The sequence below is a fragment of the Quercus lobata genome, chromosome 3, assembly GCF_001633185.2.
Source record: "Quercus lobata isolate SW786 chromosome 3, ValleyOak3.0 Primary Assembly, whole genome shotgun sequence".
Classification (NCBI taxonomy): domain Eukaryota; kingdom Viridiplantae; phylum Streptophyta; class Magnoliopsida; order Fagales; family Fagaceae; genus Quercus; species Quercus lobata.
This window is the reverse complement of record NC_044906.1, coordinates 9010688-9027741: the sequence shown is the minus strand read 5'-3', so window position 1 is coordinate 9027741 and position 17054 is coordinate 9010688. Positions and strand designations below refer to the sequence as shown.

Below are 17054 nucleotides of genomic sequence, written 5' to 3'. Positions count from 1 at the left end.
GAATGGACGGTGGCCACATGCAGCAGCCGCCGATCTCATCGGACCAACTGGACAGCCCTCCTCTTCATCCGCTTCCCCCTTCGCTGATTCCGCCCCATTCAGTTTCTCACTCAGCTAATGCCGCTCCCATAAATTTGCCACCAAGGACCACCGCTCCCACCGCTCCTACCGCTCCATCGTGTCTTGGCATTCTCCCTGACAGTGACAAATGCAATGGTTCTCAATTTGTTCAGGTCTGATTTTTTTTTTTTTTTTTAAACATTGTTTTTTTTTTAAAGATAATTATTTCCTCAAATTGGTTTCTCAAATTGCATTATATTTGAAGTTTGAATATTTGTCCTTATGATTATGGACATAGATGAGTTCTATAGCTTAAGAGCTTTTGAGTATAATTTCTATTGAATAGGATGTTTAGGTATTTTGAGTTCTGAATATTATTGTTGTTGTTGTTGTTGTCGATTGTGACTGTTTGTAAGACTATAAGCAACTACGGTTTATTAATTTCTGTTGATTGTGACTGTTGTTGTTGTTGCTGAATTTGAGATCTGAATATTTTTTGCTGTGTTTATTAAAAAAATTGAATATTATTTTTCATATTGAATATTCTTAACACTATTGCTTTTTATTGGTTTTTGGATTTAGGAAGAAGCTCAAGTAAAACCTATTGATGGCAGTCCAAAAACCCCCATTAAAACACAATAAGGAAATTAAGGCACCAATGATTGGAATGAAATTTGATTGTGATGATAATGCATATGAGTTTTACAAACAGTATGCTCATAGAATGGGCTTCAGTGTAAGGAAACAGTATGTTTGCAACTTGGTTGGCTGGATGAAACAAATATCTCCAAGTATCTTTATAATTGAACTATGCAGAAGTTTGCAATGAAACATGCAAGTTCAGTCTTGAAAGAATAAGAACTCATAGTGTTTTCTCTCTTTTTTTTTTTTTTTTTTTTTTTTTTTTTTTTTTTTTTTTTTTTTTTTTCTTTGTCCTCTTTTGTATATACCATTTGATGGCTGGATGCAATTGAAATCATTTGAGTCTGAGCCAAAAAAGGATCTTTGGTAACGTTGGGTCATGGATGCTCATATATCTGTAAGGCAGGACACATCACACATTGATTGATATAGTACCCATTGGTGCTATTAGTACTGTATGTTAAAAGCAATGTGTAGTAATGGCCAAATTGACAGCCTCTACATAAAACTCGGGGCCTGAGATTCCCTTCTATTTGGATAATCTTGCAATTACATGACACCAATTGGTTCAATTTTCATAAAAGAAAATAAAAAAAATGGAGGATGTGGTTACGTGGGAACATCACCTACAAATTCAATAAGAGAGCTGATTTGATTCTCTTTTGCTGGAGTACTTTAAGAGAAAAAAAAATAGAGAAAGTTTGGGTCCAAAAAGGCTCATTGTTTGTTTAAAAAGGCTCATTTGCCTCACAATAATAACATAACATAGCTTGAAAAATACATGATCAATAACACTTTCCATTCATTACATCACCAAAGAAAATTTGCTGAAAAACATCAATGCTACCATGCACTTGTACACAAATCACCTACTAAGTGCCACTGGTTACGCAAAAGAGGAAAAAAAAGCCAATTTTTACAAAATAATAATAATAATAATAATAACAATAACAATAACTGAGGGAAGCCAAGGCTACAATTTCCAATCAATTTTCTGCTCTTCTGCTTTTAGTTTCACCTCATCTGCAAGTCATGGTATACTTTACAAATTTTTTTGCTTCACTCTCAAAGTGCGGCTCATTGGCTGCTCCAACTACTACCATCACATAAATTTTGTCAAATGCAAGACCCAATGAAAAGACGGGGGCATATTCCAGCCACTCATCAATCTGAGAAGAAGCAACAGCAGGATTAGAATGAAGTAAAACATTAACAGAAAACAACTTAAAAAAAGATTCCAAAGAAAATAACCTGGCCAGATTCATATGCATTCTGTCCATAGAAATTGGGAAGGCTAGCAACACGAGCAATATAGCGAAGAAGCACATATGTTCCATGTAATTTATGCCTACAATGCAGAGGTTGAGTTTGAGTACTGTAGAATCTCTAAAATCTCTCACAGTGATTACATTACATATGGATAAAAGATAGCATCTTTGGGTTTTAACTTGAGAACCCATAAAAGGGGTACACTGATTGAATAAAGAACATAGATAGATGGAAGTGGAATCCCTATAAGTCGTGGAAGCAGCAGAAATATATAATTACATCAAAGACAAAAGAGAGAAACAAAACCCAATACATCAATTCAACTAAAAAGACCCATATAAGTAAAAATAAAAACAGATACACAAAATCTAAGCTTTAAGAAGAAAAAACAAATCTTTATCAAAAAAGAAGAAGAATGAATACCCATTAGAGAAGAGAAGCGTGGGAGCAAAGTTAGGAGGTAGGGAAGTGAAGCATCACAAGATCGGCGGCTGCTGCTGTCCGATGAGATCAGTGAGGAGGTAGGGGTTATCCAGTTGTCCAGTGAGATCGGCGGCTGCTGCAAGTGGCCGCCGTCGATTTCGCCTCACAAGATCTCGCCGGTCTGAGTTTTCTCAGAAAACAAAGGTGGAGGAAATGAGAGAGAGGCGTGAGGCTGGGCTCTGTGTATTTGAGAAGAGAAGTTGAGACGCGGGTTTGAGGAGTTTGAGGAGAGAGAGAGAGAGAGAGAGAGGGGCTGTCCAGTGGTACCAGATTCTCTTGCCGGTCTGAGTTTGCTCAGAAAACGAAGGTTGAGGCTGTGAGAGAGAGGCGTGAGGCTGTGTGGGTGTGTTTGAGAAGAAGAAAGAGGCTCAATGTGTGTTTGAGAAGAAAGAGGCTAACGCTGTTAGGGTTAACAGCTCTTCCACAGCTAAATGGGTCATGTGCGTTGCACATGACTCCAAGCTGAGGTGTCTCCTCCTTTTAAGTGACACCTGCCCCTGTATGTAGGATTTCCTCCAAACTTGTTTGGAGGAAATCTGTGTCCTTTTAATTGAGCATCTTTTTGGGTATTGAGGAATAAAAAACAATGAAGAAAAAGTGATTAGAAGCACAATCAGTTGTGAAGGGTTTTTTACTTTTTTTTAGATATGTTGGTGAATTGTGAGTTTTGCTTTGTTAATTTTCAAATTGAGGATTAGTTTCTAGATTTTGGTAGATATTTTTTCTAGGGAGAGATTTAAAAAAGCAATGAATGATAGCTTTGCTATTTTTTTTTTTTTCTTTTCTAATAAATGTTTTCTTTATGTTCTTTCTACTAACATATGTCTATGGTTTTCTATTTGACTTTCATTGCTTTTTTTTTTTTTTTGGTAGATTATTCAATCCAACAGATTTTGGGAACACACTAGACACCACCATTCATTTGGGAAGAATACTTTAATAATTTCTTCATTCATAGCAGGTACTTGTAGTTCTTTGTTTGGCCCATTTTACCATATAATAATATTTGGAATTGTTTTAGTTCCACTATTATTGCTTTGGGATAATATAAAAACTTTGATTTTTTTTTTGACACATTAATATTGATATAGGGGAAAAAAAAATAAAAGAGGAGATTATTGGCCCAATGAATGAGGAAGAACAGGGCAAAGGAGAGCTAAGGCAATGCAAAGCCAGTTTATGGATAGGCATCTTACTTTGATTGGTAATTTGGTGCGTCCTTTGTTTACTGCATAATTAATCTTTATTTTTCACGAAGTTTCATTGATATTTTAAACTATATTTGTTTCTTTTTTATTTGTCTATGGTGTTTGTATCCTGTTTCAATGATTGGACCAATACCATTGTTTCATGATGCCATTGTTGAGGTTGTTAGTATGTTTTTTTAGTTTATATTTTTGGGTGTTAAGAATAACAACTTGAATTTTGAAGTAGAGACTGTGTGCTTTTTTATTAATATATTTACTCTATTTTTTTTCCCCTTAAAATTTCGTTTGAGATGGAGTAGATTCAAAACATGTGTAATTTCTTCATCATCATTTTTTCCTGTAAAGTTTGATTTTTCTTTCATCACCACCATTATCAATTCATCAATATTTTTAATCAAAGTTGAGTTTTGATTTTGTTTGTGTGTGTGTGTGTATACTATTTCTCTTCGCTTTTGGTTCCAACAAACACAGTGGGTTTTGGTTTCAGGCTAAATCTCAAGTGGGGATTTCCAATTCAGGCTCATTCCCTCACCAATTCACCCTCCGGGCTTATTGCCACAGTTTTTCAATGATGCACACTTAGTGCTTTAAATTTAGCTTATATATAAGCAACCTCATAATTTTGAAGTCCACAGTTAAGCCTAACAAGGTATGAATAGAGTATAGTGCAAATTTGACTTTACAAGCTAACCAACTAAAAACAATTTTAATGGGGATTGAAGTTTAGAATTTGCTCTGAGAATCGATTCTAATAGCTTGATTTTGTACATATTATTGAATGCTAGACTTTTTCTGTAGACTATGCTATTCCTTGGTGCCAATAAACTCTAAACCTGACACATCTATAAGGCCCAGTTATTATGCAACTTCAATGGATTGGAAAATTTTGTAGGTAGTCCGCTATTCAGACATAAAGTACAGAAGGAAGTTTGGGATACCCAACAACGGATATGAAACATTTGGAAACAAACCGGTGGGTTGTTTTGTTAGGCCCCTAAAGACTCTTCTTCAAAGAAAGAATTCAACATGGTTGCAGATTCTAAAGGGGGTGGATGGGTATATCATGCCTGGATGGATCCATGACCCTCCTACTAGGGCCTCCAGGTAGCAACATAAATACAATCTAAAATTTAATAATTAAGATCTATTGGCCAGAACATTTATTACTCCTAAACACAAATAAAAAGAATTGGAACTAAAGCTATATACTAAGCAGGACACTAATTTGTAAAATGTTGAGATCAATTGCAAGTTGTGCTCAAGAACTTCATAAAGGATGAAGCCATGTGAGATGAAATTCTTTTGCACTTATAATGAGAGAAAAAAGTGAGAAATCCTCTTTATTAAGTGTCCAGATTAAAATTTAAGCTTTAGATTAGTCTTACTCAATGAAAAAACAAGTTGCACCAATAATTTCAAAAAGAAAGTTATGCTCTCATCTCTTAGGAATTACACGAAGTCAGCAACACCATATTAGAGAAAGAAATCCCTACAACCTACAACTCTTTGAAACTGCATCCTGAAACTTTTTATCTACAAACAAGTAGCCCTATAAATTAAGATTTATTTTCATATGTATGTATTTTATATGTGTTCATATTCATAATTTCCATTAGGCTTATTCCAAAATGCCAAAAAAAGATTACTTGTATAGTAATTGAATTCTAAGATTTCACAATTGGACTATTTGATATAATTTCTAACGCATATTTGCTTGACTTTTTTATGCTACAATAAATACATCTTTCTTCATTCACCTGCAATAAAATAGCCCCTATATGATTAGACATTTCGCTGATACTGAACTTATCCATTAATTAAATCTTACAGGTAGTGGCAAGAGTACTTTCCTAGAAATTCTGGCAGGGAGAGCCAATGGAAATAAGAACTTAATAGTGGAAGGTGCAGTCATGTACAACAACAAATATGCCTCTGACATTTGTCTTAGTAGGCTTATTGCATATATTAGCAACCAGCTTAATATGTTAGCACACAATGACCAAATTTTGGAACATGTATACATTTATCATACCACATGGGCATTCAAACACCAGTATTAATCAAAATTTAATTAAATTGGACAAATTAAATAACTTATCAAAGCAACCATGAATGAACACACAAAGTAGTCATTTGACTTCGTAGTTTTCAAATAAGCATCATCCGACATCTAAATGTATTAACATAGATCCATACTTATGTGCACACAAATTTACTAACTACACAATAATCAAATTAAAGATTACTTGTTGGCATATTCACTTTCTCTTACTTGTAAAATTGCAAACACGTCCCATTTTTAACAGTTCAAGAGACGCTTGAGTTTGCTAGGGACTGCACTCAGGGGCTTCGGCCAGAGAACTTCACTCCTCATATGAGAAAGTTCTTTGCCCATGCACTAGTAGAGGGATAGGATCCATTTTTGGAATATGTGTTAGAAATCTTAAGTTTGAAACATATGGAAAACAAGCTCACTGGAGAGGCAATATCCGATGCTAATCGCCAAAAGCTCACCATGGCTGAGTTAGCACTTGGAACATATTCTGTTATGATTTGTGACCAACCATTTTCTGGAGTGATCTAGTAGCTACGTATGACCTAGTTGACACCATAAGAACTATTAGCAAGATTCAGCAATCATGTTACTAACACAACTCTCTCAGGAAGTGTTCGATCTTTTTGATAGAATCATATTGCTCACTGATGGACATGTTTTGTTCCAAGGACCCCGTCAAGATGCCATTCCTTACTTCGCCAAACTCGGGTTAGTATACAGTAACATGGTGGTAGTCACAGCCAAAACAACCAAGCTAATATGTGCATACACTTCTTTATAAGTAATTATGTTCAACATAACATTAGAAAGCAGTAACACTTGTTAATTATTCAAGTATGTAAAACCATCATATGTGGAGTCCAGTGAGTTTCTTGAAGATTTTGTAGTCTCAGTATATTGTACCTGGAGCAACAACCTTAACACTAGAAGAACTAGTAGAGTGCTATAGAGCATCAGATCACTACAAAGATACAATGAGAATTGTTAATGGAGATGATGCGAAGCACACCTACTAGGTAGAAAGTGAGCTTGGGATTGGGTTTTCCCTTAAAATGCCATCCAAATACCATAGCACATTCAATGCATAGCCAAGAAGAGAGACAGGTAAAGAAATCGTTCCATGAGAATATCAATAACCTGTCTACAAATGCAACTGGAACTATTTCAAGAATTTAACTGAAGCAGCTAATTCCAACAATTAATGATTGCTAACATGATTTTAGAACTAGTGGTGTCCAAACTCTCTACCAAAGTAGGGCACTCAAGGGGGATTGAAAGCACTAGAAGAGTTCATGATCACAGCAATATCTATGAACAATGAAGAAATGTAATACGTATTAGTGGGATCTCAAATAATTAAGCACAATCGTGCCTCACATGCATATGCTATGTTGAAGCAAGCAAGAGGTCACACTCGCCTCCAAGTTGAGTGCTGTAAAGAACAGGTACATAAAAAGCTTTTCCTACCAACAAGAAAGGACTAATGAGATGATCAGCTTATTGGTTTTCAAATGTAATGAAAAATACTGACATTAAAACCAATGTGAGAAGCAAGAGATATACTACATGATTTGTACTTACAGAGGTTACCTATCATTTATGAGCAGTATCAAGCTCAATGGAAGCAGTTCCAAAGGCCCTTTGTACTAACATGGTTGCAATCAACCAAGACTTTGACTTACAGGAAAATCAAGATGACCAAAAGGCTTCATGCTATAATCAAATTTAGGCTATTCTAGGTTAATACTACCATATCTTCACAGCTTTCTCTGCTCATGAAGATCACAAAAATCATCTGACATGTCAAAATTTCAAGTTATTGAGTATCTAGAAAAGCCACGTCTACAGAACCAATGCAGAAGGAACACCCTGATCTTTATTTCATTAAGTATCCCATACTTAGTTAAGAATATATAAATAAATAAAAAGAATCCCACCAATCTTCCTTGTACCATGGTGTTTGGTGGCATGAGTTGTTGGAATTGCTGCCACCAAGGTCAAATGTTACAAGTTTGGTAAAGCAAAAAGAGAAACAAAGAATAGTAAAAGCTAACCCATTTTTAAACTTTGCAGGCAATTGTGCTGGGACTATTTGCAGGAACACTGTTTTACAAACTTGGGGGTCAATATGACCAACAGCAAATGAATTCCGTGAGGGCCCTTGGGTTTGTATCCACCATGAGTATTATGCTCCTAAATCTTGTCCAGCTTCCTCTCTACATGCTCCAAAGGTCAATATTTTACAAGCACAAGGCCCAGAGATTCTTCAGAACTTCATCATATATCACAGCTCATTCCATAGTCAATCTCCCACATACTCTCATAGAAGTAATCTTCTAAATGACTTTTCCCTATCGAAATATCTATAGCTTTCAAATAACTCAGACATATAATAATTCTTGCAGGCACTTGCATATACTCTGTGTGTTTATTTTCTAGCAAGGCTATATCAATGGCAAGAAATGGGGCACCATTCTTTGTGTACCTAATGCTCTTATTCTTAGCAACATACTTTGGCTCATCATTATTCTTCTTTATTAGTGCTATCTCTTCAATTCAAGAAGTTGGGAATGCTTTAGCAGGTACTTTTGCTTCTTTGACAACAGTTTTCCTAACTTACAATGATGACTTCCACATGTTATTAGTAGGACCTTAATGGAAATGAAAGAAATTGAAATAAGTCCCATCCTGCAAGAAGGTGGTTTCGCTATCCAAAGGCATCAACACTGCAATGTTTGGATTTGGAATCTCCAAAATTGAACACTAATGGAAGGACCTGATGTCCCACATCATGAGCATGTTCACTGCAGAAGTTTTTAAACCAGTTGCATAAATACATAGATCGCAAACAATGATGCATCCTTAAAATTCATTTAGAAAATTCTCAAAATTGCCATGCTCCTGGGAAAAAAAATGTATTATCATAATCACCTCATCAATCTCATAAATACATAAAACAGTCAATATTTCAAAGTTCTTTTTGAGTGAATGCTGCTTGAGATAGCACTACTTTTACATCAGGTATGAAACCCACTATGTAATTTCATGTACTTTGTGCAGGTCTACTTGTCTCGGTCTTCCTACTCTTCAGTGGCTTTGTGATCTTTCCATCCAACATTCCAACTTACTGGAAGTTGCTTGTTTATCTGAACCCGATTCAGTGGGCCAATGTCTCATTTTGCAGGCTCCAGTTTAACGAGGGATACACAGAGCCCTGCTCAAAGTACCTTGGTGAACTTCCTTTCTGTGACCAATTCCCATCAATGATAGTTGGAAAAGCCTACCTGGTCTTTTATGAGCCTTCACAGGATGCTAAGATACCATGGCTTCCTTATGTTATTCTCCTGGGATGGATAGGAATTGCCAACTTGTTAACAGTGTTGGGGCTAAAGAAGATAGAGTTCATGGGGATGAGTCAGTCTCTACCCCGTCTCAAAAAGACCCCGATAATAAGAAAGTATGAGTAAGACAGAGAGAGAATTTCAGTCATACAACAGCAATAGCCAACATTTAATTTCACAACAAGAAGGAATGAAGGACAATGGCGGAGTTGAGAAATGGATTGAGGAATTTCGAATTGACCTAGAGAGGCACAAGTTAGGCATTCCAGTGAAGCAGGCAACTCTACTCTTTGAGGATTTTTCATTCACAAGGTTTGTTCCCTACTCCTAACCCAACCTTAGGTGTCCCAATCTCCAAATTGTACCCAAAAAATAATTATATAATTACTAGTCATAATTTGTTCCCTAAAACAAATTGTCTACAACAAGAAATAATAAAAGTAATAACAATAGCCTGCCAAACAATAAAATAGGGGGAAAATCCTGAGATGATCTTTATAAAATTAAAGGGTTGATCCCCATGAGATATTTTTTCACACTTAAGTGGTGCATCAGGTATGATGAGGGAGCTAAAGAAGGCACAGCAATTTTCAACAATAGAACAGGCTATGTAAAACCCCACACCATGCTAGCCTTGTTAGGTGGTAATCAAACAAGTAAGGTCACACTCCTCAAATGCCTGGCTGGAAGGATACCAGTAAGCGGCAGCCTCAGTGGCAACCTCCAAGCAAATGGTTTGGGGATAGGCACTACCTTCTCCAGACTAATAGGCTATGTCGAGAAGCTTGATGCTCACCAACCTTACCTCTCCATCTGTGAATCACTTCAATTCAGTGCTGCATTCCGTCTTGGCCAAGAGATTAGTGCCACAAGCCGCCGCATTCATGTTGAGTTGGTTCTCAACCAATTTGGTCTACTGCCCTACTCCAATGAACTTGTAGGTCATCTTCGCAATGCCACTGGAAAGCCATTTGAAATAGCCAAAAAGATAACTATTGCAGTTGAGCTGGCTGCCAACCCAAGTATTCTCCTTCTTGAAGAACCAATTTCTGGTTTTGATACTAACGCTCTGTTTGTTTCGTTGGAAAACCTTCTGTAAAGATAATTTTCCACATTTTCCAGTATTTGGTAGCACAAAAAAAACTTGGTCAATGAAAAACTATCTTTGATCAACGAAAAACCCTAATAAAAATAAGGCTTATTTTCTATAGGTTGTTTTCCAACTATTGATTTTTTGCATCATCAGTATCTATTGTCAAAATTTTAATATGAAAACCAAATTCATTCTTGGTTTTTTATTTATAATGATTACATTAGTTAGTTTATATACATGTTTTAAATTATATTTCTAAAAAATTTGCATACCAAACACCAGAAAACATTCTCAAACTCATTTTCAAGGTCGTCACCAAACACTGAAAAATGAGACAGTTTTTTAGAAAATGATCTTTGGAAAATGAACTATTTTTCAGAAAATGTTAATACTGAAACAAACAGAGCATAACGGAACCTTGGCCATCCTCAACATTCTCTCTCAGGTGTCAAATTCAGGTCGGGTCATTATTTTTACTCTACACACCCTAATGCACGCACACTATCATTCTTTGACCTAGCACTCATTCTAACACGAGAGGAAAATCAAGCATACTTTGGCCCGATAGGATCTAACTGCAATGACTTGCTACATTATTTCACATAAATCCCAACGGTTCCCCATTATTCCAGAAGAGATAGTCCAGTTAGGTTTATCATGGGAGCTCTTGGCATAGGAACCAAAAAGAGGAACACTCCTTCCCTAAATTTTTCACAAATCTACCAAGCCAGCTCTCTGTGTGAGATGAATAACAAAGAAATTTGCAATGTAAAGAAGTTGATCAAGAACATAAGAAGAAATTATCTATCTTCTACTTATCCAGCTCCATATTCACGGCAAGCCATTTTGGTAATACTAAGAACACAAAGATTCTTATGGAGGAATGTTCAATATACATATGCTAGACTTCCCGGGTGTGTGATTATTGGTCTCCTGATGGGTTCCCCCTACTTTCAAATCGAATACAAGGACATATATGGTGCTGTACACTATATATATACATGCAAGTTATACTCATAGGAGTGATCTCAGCAAACAATGTCATACCCCAGATTGGCACAAACGGGTTGGTCTATTTTCGAGAGAAAATGGCTGGAATGTATCTTCCAGTATTTTATCCAATATCATGGGTAGTGGGCGAGATTCCTTACTTTCTCATGGCAACACTTGCAGTTGTAGGAATTGAGAATGGGATGGTAGGTATTGGGACACAATGCCCTTCAAAATTCATCAAGTACTGGATAGTGCTCTTCCTGTTTACACTATGCCTGATTTATTTTGGAATGATGATCACTTTCCTAGCACCAGTGCCAACACTAGCTACATTTGCCATTTCAATTGTGACATCATTGTGGGTGTCAGCTTCAAATGTGGTTGTTCTATTATCTGACATAAAGTTTTACAGATGGATGTATTGGAGTAACCCAATCCAGTATGCAATGAATGTGATGACCTCAATCAGTTTCTACTGTAATACAGAGGGGTGTGGATCATAGTGCAACTGTCCACGATTACAAGATGGTTCTTATGTGTGGGATAGGTTCGAAACTTTAAGAAGCTTGAGCCATGAGAGGATAGATTTGGACATACTCATTTTGTTTGCAATGGGCTTGCTGTTTGCCAGCCTTGCGTCTGTCTTCTTTGTTGTACTGAGACATACAATTCACCCCCTCCCATATAGAGTTATGGACATCACAAAGCAAAGATGCGAAGTGTTTAAGGAGCAAGGCAAAACAAGCAAACAGCACAAAGAAGCATATATAGGGTAAATTTGAACTATATTAAATTAAAAGGACTCCAAACAATAAAAAATGCATTCAGCTACAATTATAAGAGCACCCACAGCAGATGTGGGATATGTGCCAAATGCTAAATATTTGGCACATATCCCACACCAAACCCAATTTGAGCCCATTTAGCAGATGTGGGATATGGTATATTTTTTGCAACATTGAACAGTACCGTGACAAATTTGCCACAGTACGTAAGATGTGTAGTATATTATTTATTGTTTGTTTATTGTATTGATGAGTAGTAAATATTATTTTAATGTATAGAATTGAATTATAAAATATCTGATAAATGGGATGTTGTAAAATAATGTGGTAAAATAATAAAGTAGGCATTTGATGTGATAAAATGGCATAATTTTTGGAACATCTGCTACGGATGCTCTGAGCAACGTGAATTATCACACTACTGACATCCCTCCAATTTGTTGTACCTATAAGTTGGGCACTGCGATTTATTCGTGTACAGCTTTACATTTTTTTTCCTTTCCAAATTATTGTATTACTTGGCATTGCAAAATATTCAATATGTAGATTCTAGAAACACTTTAATTTCAAAGGTGTTAAAGTAGCCTAAACCAAGTCAGAGGCAACCGCTGGATTCAAAAAGTTTATATAAAGCAACAAGTGACAGGCTGATTGAAGGAGCATTGATGCAGGACAAAACCAAAACGATGCAACAACAAAATTGAAGAATATAAACTAAAGGATAGGTAACCTAAGAGTCAACACATAGGCTTGCTTAGACTTATATTCAGCACCAAGCAAGAGAGAACCTCTAAGGCTGTGTTTGTTTCATGTAAAATATTTTCTGGAAAATACTTATTTTTCGGAAATGCTATTTTCAGGAAAGGAAAATATTTTTAAGTGTTTGGTTGCATTTCAGAAAATGTTGTGAAAAATATTTTCTGGTGTTTGGTTGTGTTGTTGAAAATACCATAGAAAACACATTTTCTACTTATTGCTCACATTTTCTCACATTTTCTCAACTACCAAACAAATATATAATTTCATTCCTCAATCCAGAAACAAAAATAAAACCCAGAAAAAAAAATTCATAATCCGGTCAAATTGAGAGAAGAAGGAAGAGAGAGAGGCGACTGGGTTCGACGAGAGGCGAGATCGTGCGGCAGAGGCGAAGGCGAGATCGCACGGCGCGGTGCTGCGATTGCGATCGACGCGAAGGCGAGATCGCGATCGGGGACGACGAATCTGGGTCGTGCTGTCTCACAAGCTCTTTCAAGGCAGTTAAACAAGCGAAGCGATAAGCGGCAGCGCAGGGGGTTTGGGGGAGAATCCCCCATCGCACGAAGTGCAAAACTAAATGAGTTAAACGAGTTAAAGCAGCCAGCTTCTTGTATGCAAGGTACCCCCAGGGTAATTTGCAGTTTTTAAGCCAGCAACCTGCTATTCCTGACGAGAGGAAGGAATAAAATAAAGGGCTGACCATATCAAAAGCTTGTTTTATCATCCGTTTTCCCTTTCGCATCGCATTTCTCGCTCACTTCTTTCTTGTTTTGGGTGGATCGGTGCTGGGGTGCGACGATCTCGCCGGTGGTGCGATCGGTGCGACGAACGAGCTCGGTCTTGGGTTTTCTGGGTTCATCGGAGTCGGTTTCTAGGTTCGGTCTCTTCTTCCTCTCTCTCTGTTTTCTGGAAAATGGTATTTGAAGGTAAAATAAAAATGGAAATCAATTTACACCCACAACACAAGTCAACTGAAAAGCATTTTCGAAAAATGCATTTTCCATGCGCAACCAAACACCCGTAAATACAAAAAAGCATCTTGGTTGGGTGGTGTAGGCACCAGATCATTGGAAGAATTTCAAGAGAATTTTTTACCAATCAGGCTATAAACGGTCTCCATAGAAGTACAATATTATGCTTATATAAACTACTAGGACAAAACCCTAATTCTAATTTTAATTGACTTGGGAAATCCCCATCATTGAATTACAAAACTACCCTTGACTCTAGGAAATTAAAAATTATACTAATAAAATTAATTAAGTACTTAAACCTATAATAAAATACATTTGACCAATAAAAATACAATTGATTTCCAAAAGGAAATAAAAGTAAATCAAAATAATATTTTTGTTACACCTCCCACATCAAAAACACTTCCTTTCTTTTTCCTTAATAGAGGAAAAATGAGCAACATCTTCCACTCAACTATCACATACAGAAGCTGCATGAACCTATATCCACACATATCTCAAATTAGATAGTAACCATATCAAGTATGTTGAGGAAAGGTAATAGGAAATATAGAAGGAACTCTATTACTGGCACCACACAAAAAGGTGACTAAATGAAGTAGCAGACCTATCCCCAATCCACAGAGGGAAGAGAAGGATATCCACCCTCTGGAGGAGGCTTTAGAGATGGAGGTAAATTGCCCCATGACATTCCCATATTATCTCGTACTACATCCCCTGTGAATCACAATGATGAAACATAAGCATTTGGAGTAAAAGTAGTCTGAAACGTAGAAAATAAAGCTACAAAAATAAATATAAAAATGTCTATGACAGATAACAGATTATAAGCTGATGTCCACATGTTACATTTACTAAAAAAGGAATAAAGAAATTAAGCCCCATTCCTTCAAGATTGAACAGCAGTAAACCTTATGCATAGTTTGTATACCACATTAAGTCTAACAATAACATAAGAAAAAAATAATAATCCAAAAACTATGACAAATGCAACCACTGACAAACAAACGCTCAAGTCTAAGCAAACATACAATGTATCCTTACCTGAAAAACTGCCTCCAACCGACTGATTTCCAGGGATAATTGGTGACTGATTGTTATCCACAAAGCCTGTCACTGATGTTTGATAAAGTTAGTTATCTAATAGTATCATTGTTAACAGTTATCTAACATATATTTCATTATTAACCCAGATACAGTTTTGAATATTTCCACAACCCATTTCTTTTTTTCATTTTTTATAGAACTAAGAGCTTTATAACAAATTTAAGATACAGTATTAATCAGATTTGTTTTAATTCATAAGATAAATTAAAAATTAAAAAGAAAAATAGCCTGAAAAATAAGTAAAAAGAATTAAAGAGAATAATATATATTAGGGACATAATTTACCTGATATGCCTTGATTATTAACATTTGCTAAGTTGTTTTTGGGATGAACATATTTGCAAGAATCTCCATACTGGCAAAACCCCTTTACTCCCATCATGCCAAAAAAAAACATGTTAAATCAAGGCCAAATCATTTCTATTCCAAAAGCTATAAAGCCATTGCAAGATCTTCACCCAATTTTTCATTATCAACTAATATTAATTGGGCAATCAAAGAAAACCGAATTAAAATTCCCAAACCAAACGCAAACATAAACTCCCTCCTACCCATTACTCAGTATGTAATAAAATGACTTCAGTACTCAAAGACAACAAGCTCAAATTTTCACAACAAAAGCCAAGTTAAACTCTACCTCCAACCCATTTTGCACTTAGAAATAAACTTAAACTTTTTTGATACATCTTATGTGAGGGGATTCAAACCCTGGACATTTCCTTTGGAAACAATAAGAAGTGCTAATCGACCTAAAGGTCATAAGGCAAAAATAAACTTAAACTTACATAACCAGTAAAAAAAATACAAAAGGCTAAAGTAAAATTTTCCTCCAATCCATTATTTATGACACAATAAAACTACTTAAACAATTAAAGAAAGAGAAAAAGCTATCTAAATTCTTCCTTCAACCCATTACTCAATATCCAATGAAACTGAATTGGGTAATTAAAGAAAACACAAAAGCTAATATAAATCATGTCTCCAACCCATTATCCAAAATACAATAAAACAACCCGGGTGCTCGAAGAAAAGCAAAAGATAATCTAAATTCTACCTTCAACCCAAAATCCAATGTCCAACAAAATGACTTGGAGCTAGTCTAAATCCAGTCTCCAGCTCCAATATCTATCAAAATGACTTGACCACTTGGGTAATCAGAGAAAAATTGAAAGTTAATCCATCTTCTGCCTTCAACCCATTATTCTACATCCAATAAAACAAATTGGGCAATCAAAGAAAACCCAAAAGCTAATCCTTTTTTAAAGATGAATGAACAGATTTTATTTTATCTCAAACAACATGTACAATGAATAGCAGGACACATTTACACACAGCCAGCAGAAGCTCAACCACTACAATCTACAATGACAGCAACTTACGCAAGAGGTAATCTAAATTGTGCCATCAACCCATGCAAAGAAAAAGCATAAGCTAATATAAATTCTGACATAAAGCATAGACCCATTATCCCACAACACAACTTGGGTAATCAAAGCAAAAGGCTACTATGGATTCTGCTTTTAACCCATTATCCAATATCCAATCAAACAACTTGGGCAATCAAAGAAAAATCAAAAGCTAATCCAAATTCTGCCATGAACCCATTATCCAATATCCAATAAAACGACATGGGTAACCAAAGAAATTGCAATTTAGAGAGAGATTTTCAAAAAGGTACCTTCTTGACAAAGCGGTTGCACACCCCTTTGCCAAATCCTTCAGTGTAAGCCTGGTTAGCATCTGAAATGAAAAAAGCAACTTGGTAAAAAAAAAAAAGGTGAGAGAATCATAGAGATAGAGAGAGAAGAAGAAAAAGGAGAGACCTTTGAATTGGAAGGAGTCGAACCAGAGAGCCTTGTTTCTAAGGTGTTGGAGACCTTGGAGATGGCGTTTCCGAACATATGGGGTGTCTTGGAATTCCTTGTCGCAGTAGTCGCAGTAGTATTTCCCCAACGGCATTCTCTCTCGCTCTCTCTATGTGTGTGTCTCTTCGCCTATATTAGGAAGTGTGGCATGTCGTTTTGTTGCTGGACACTGAAAGCGACAACCGTTTAAAACAATACCTTTTTCTTTTTCTTTTTTCTTTTTTTGAAAGTGAGTTTATTTAATCTAATATAAACCTATTATTGTTGACTTTATAATATATAAACACAAAAGGTTTGGAGTGATCACATTTTCTTTCAATTCTTCATTTATTTGACAAAATCTAAACCCAAAGAAAGGGGTTTTAATTAATCTATTAATTCTTTTAGAATCTAACTCTTATTAAGATTTTTACTAATTC

General features: G+C 35.9%; 1 protein-coding gene, 1 long non-coding RNA gene and 1 pseudogene across 4 annotated transcripts; 1 reads left to right on the top strand and 2 right to left on the bottom strand.

Moving 5' to 3' along the window:
• Window positions 1-1432: 1432 nt before the first annotated feature.
• On the bottom strand, window positions 1433-2938 carry LOC115982235. Its single transcript, XR_004089565.1, has 3 exons — window positions 2395-2938; window positions 1954-2050; window positions 1433-1871 (listed from the first exon to the last, which is right to left on the bottom strand). It is a non-coding gene; the product is annotated as an uncharacterized LOC115982235 (long non-coding RNA).
• Window positions 2939-3595: 657 nt separating this feature from the next.
• On the top strand, window positions 3596-11921 carry LOC115980251 (annotated as a pseudogene).
• Window positions 11922-14001: 2080 nt separating this feature from the next.
• LOC115981850 (zinc finger CCCH domain-containing protein 3-like) lies at window positions 14002-16749 on the bottom strand. Of its 3 annotated transcripts, XM_031104252.1 has the most exons (6): window positions 16594-16749; window positions 16449-16510; window positions 15056-15137; window positions 14708-14779; window positions 14271-14380; window positions 14002-14143 (listed from the first exon to the last, which is right to left on the bottom strand). In XM_031104252.1, the coding sequence occupies exons 1-5, from the start codon at window positions 16727-16729 to the stop codon at window positions 14271-14273; spliced, it is 462 nt and encodes a 153-aa protein (XP_030960112.1). In that variant the 5' UTR covers window positions 16730-16749; the 3' UTR covers window positions 14002-14143. The 3 variants fall into 3 exon arrangements, with proteins under 3 accessions (XP_030960112.1, XP_030960111.1, XP_030960113.1); XM_031104251.1 differs by having other exon boundaries at window positions 14002-14380; XM_031104253.1 differs by having other exon boundaries at window positions 14002-14380; window positions 14708-14773.
• Window positions 16750-17054: the final 305 nt, after the last annotated feature.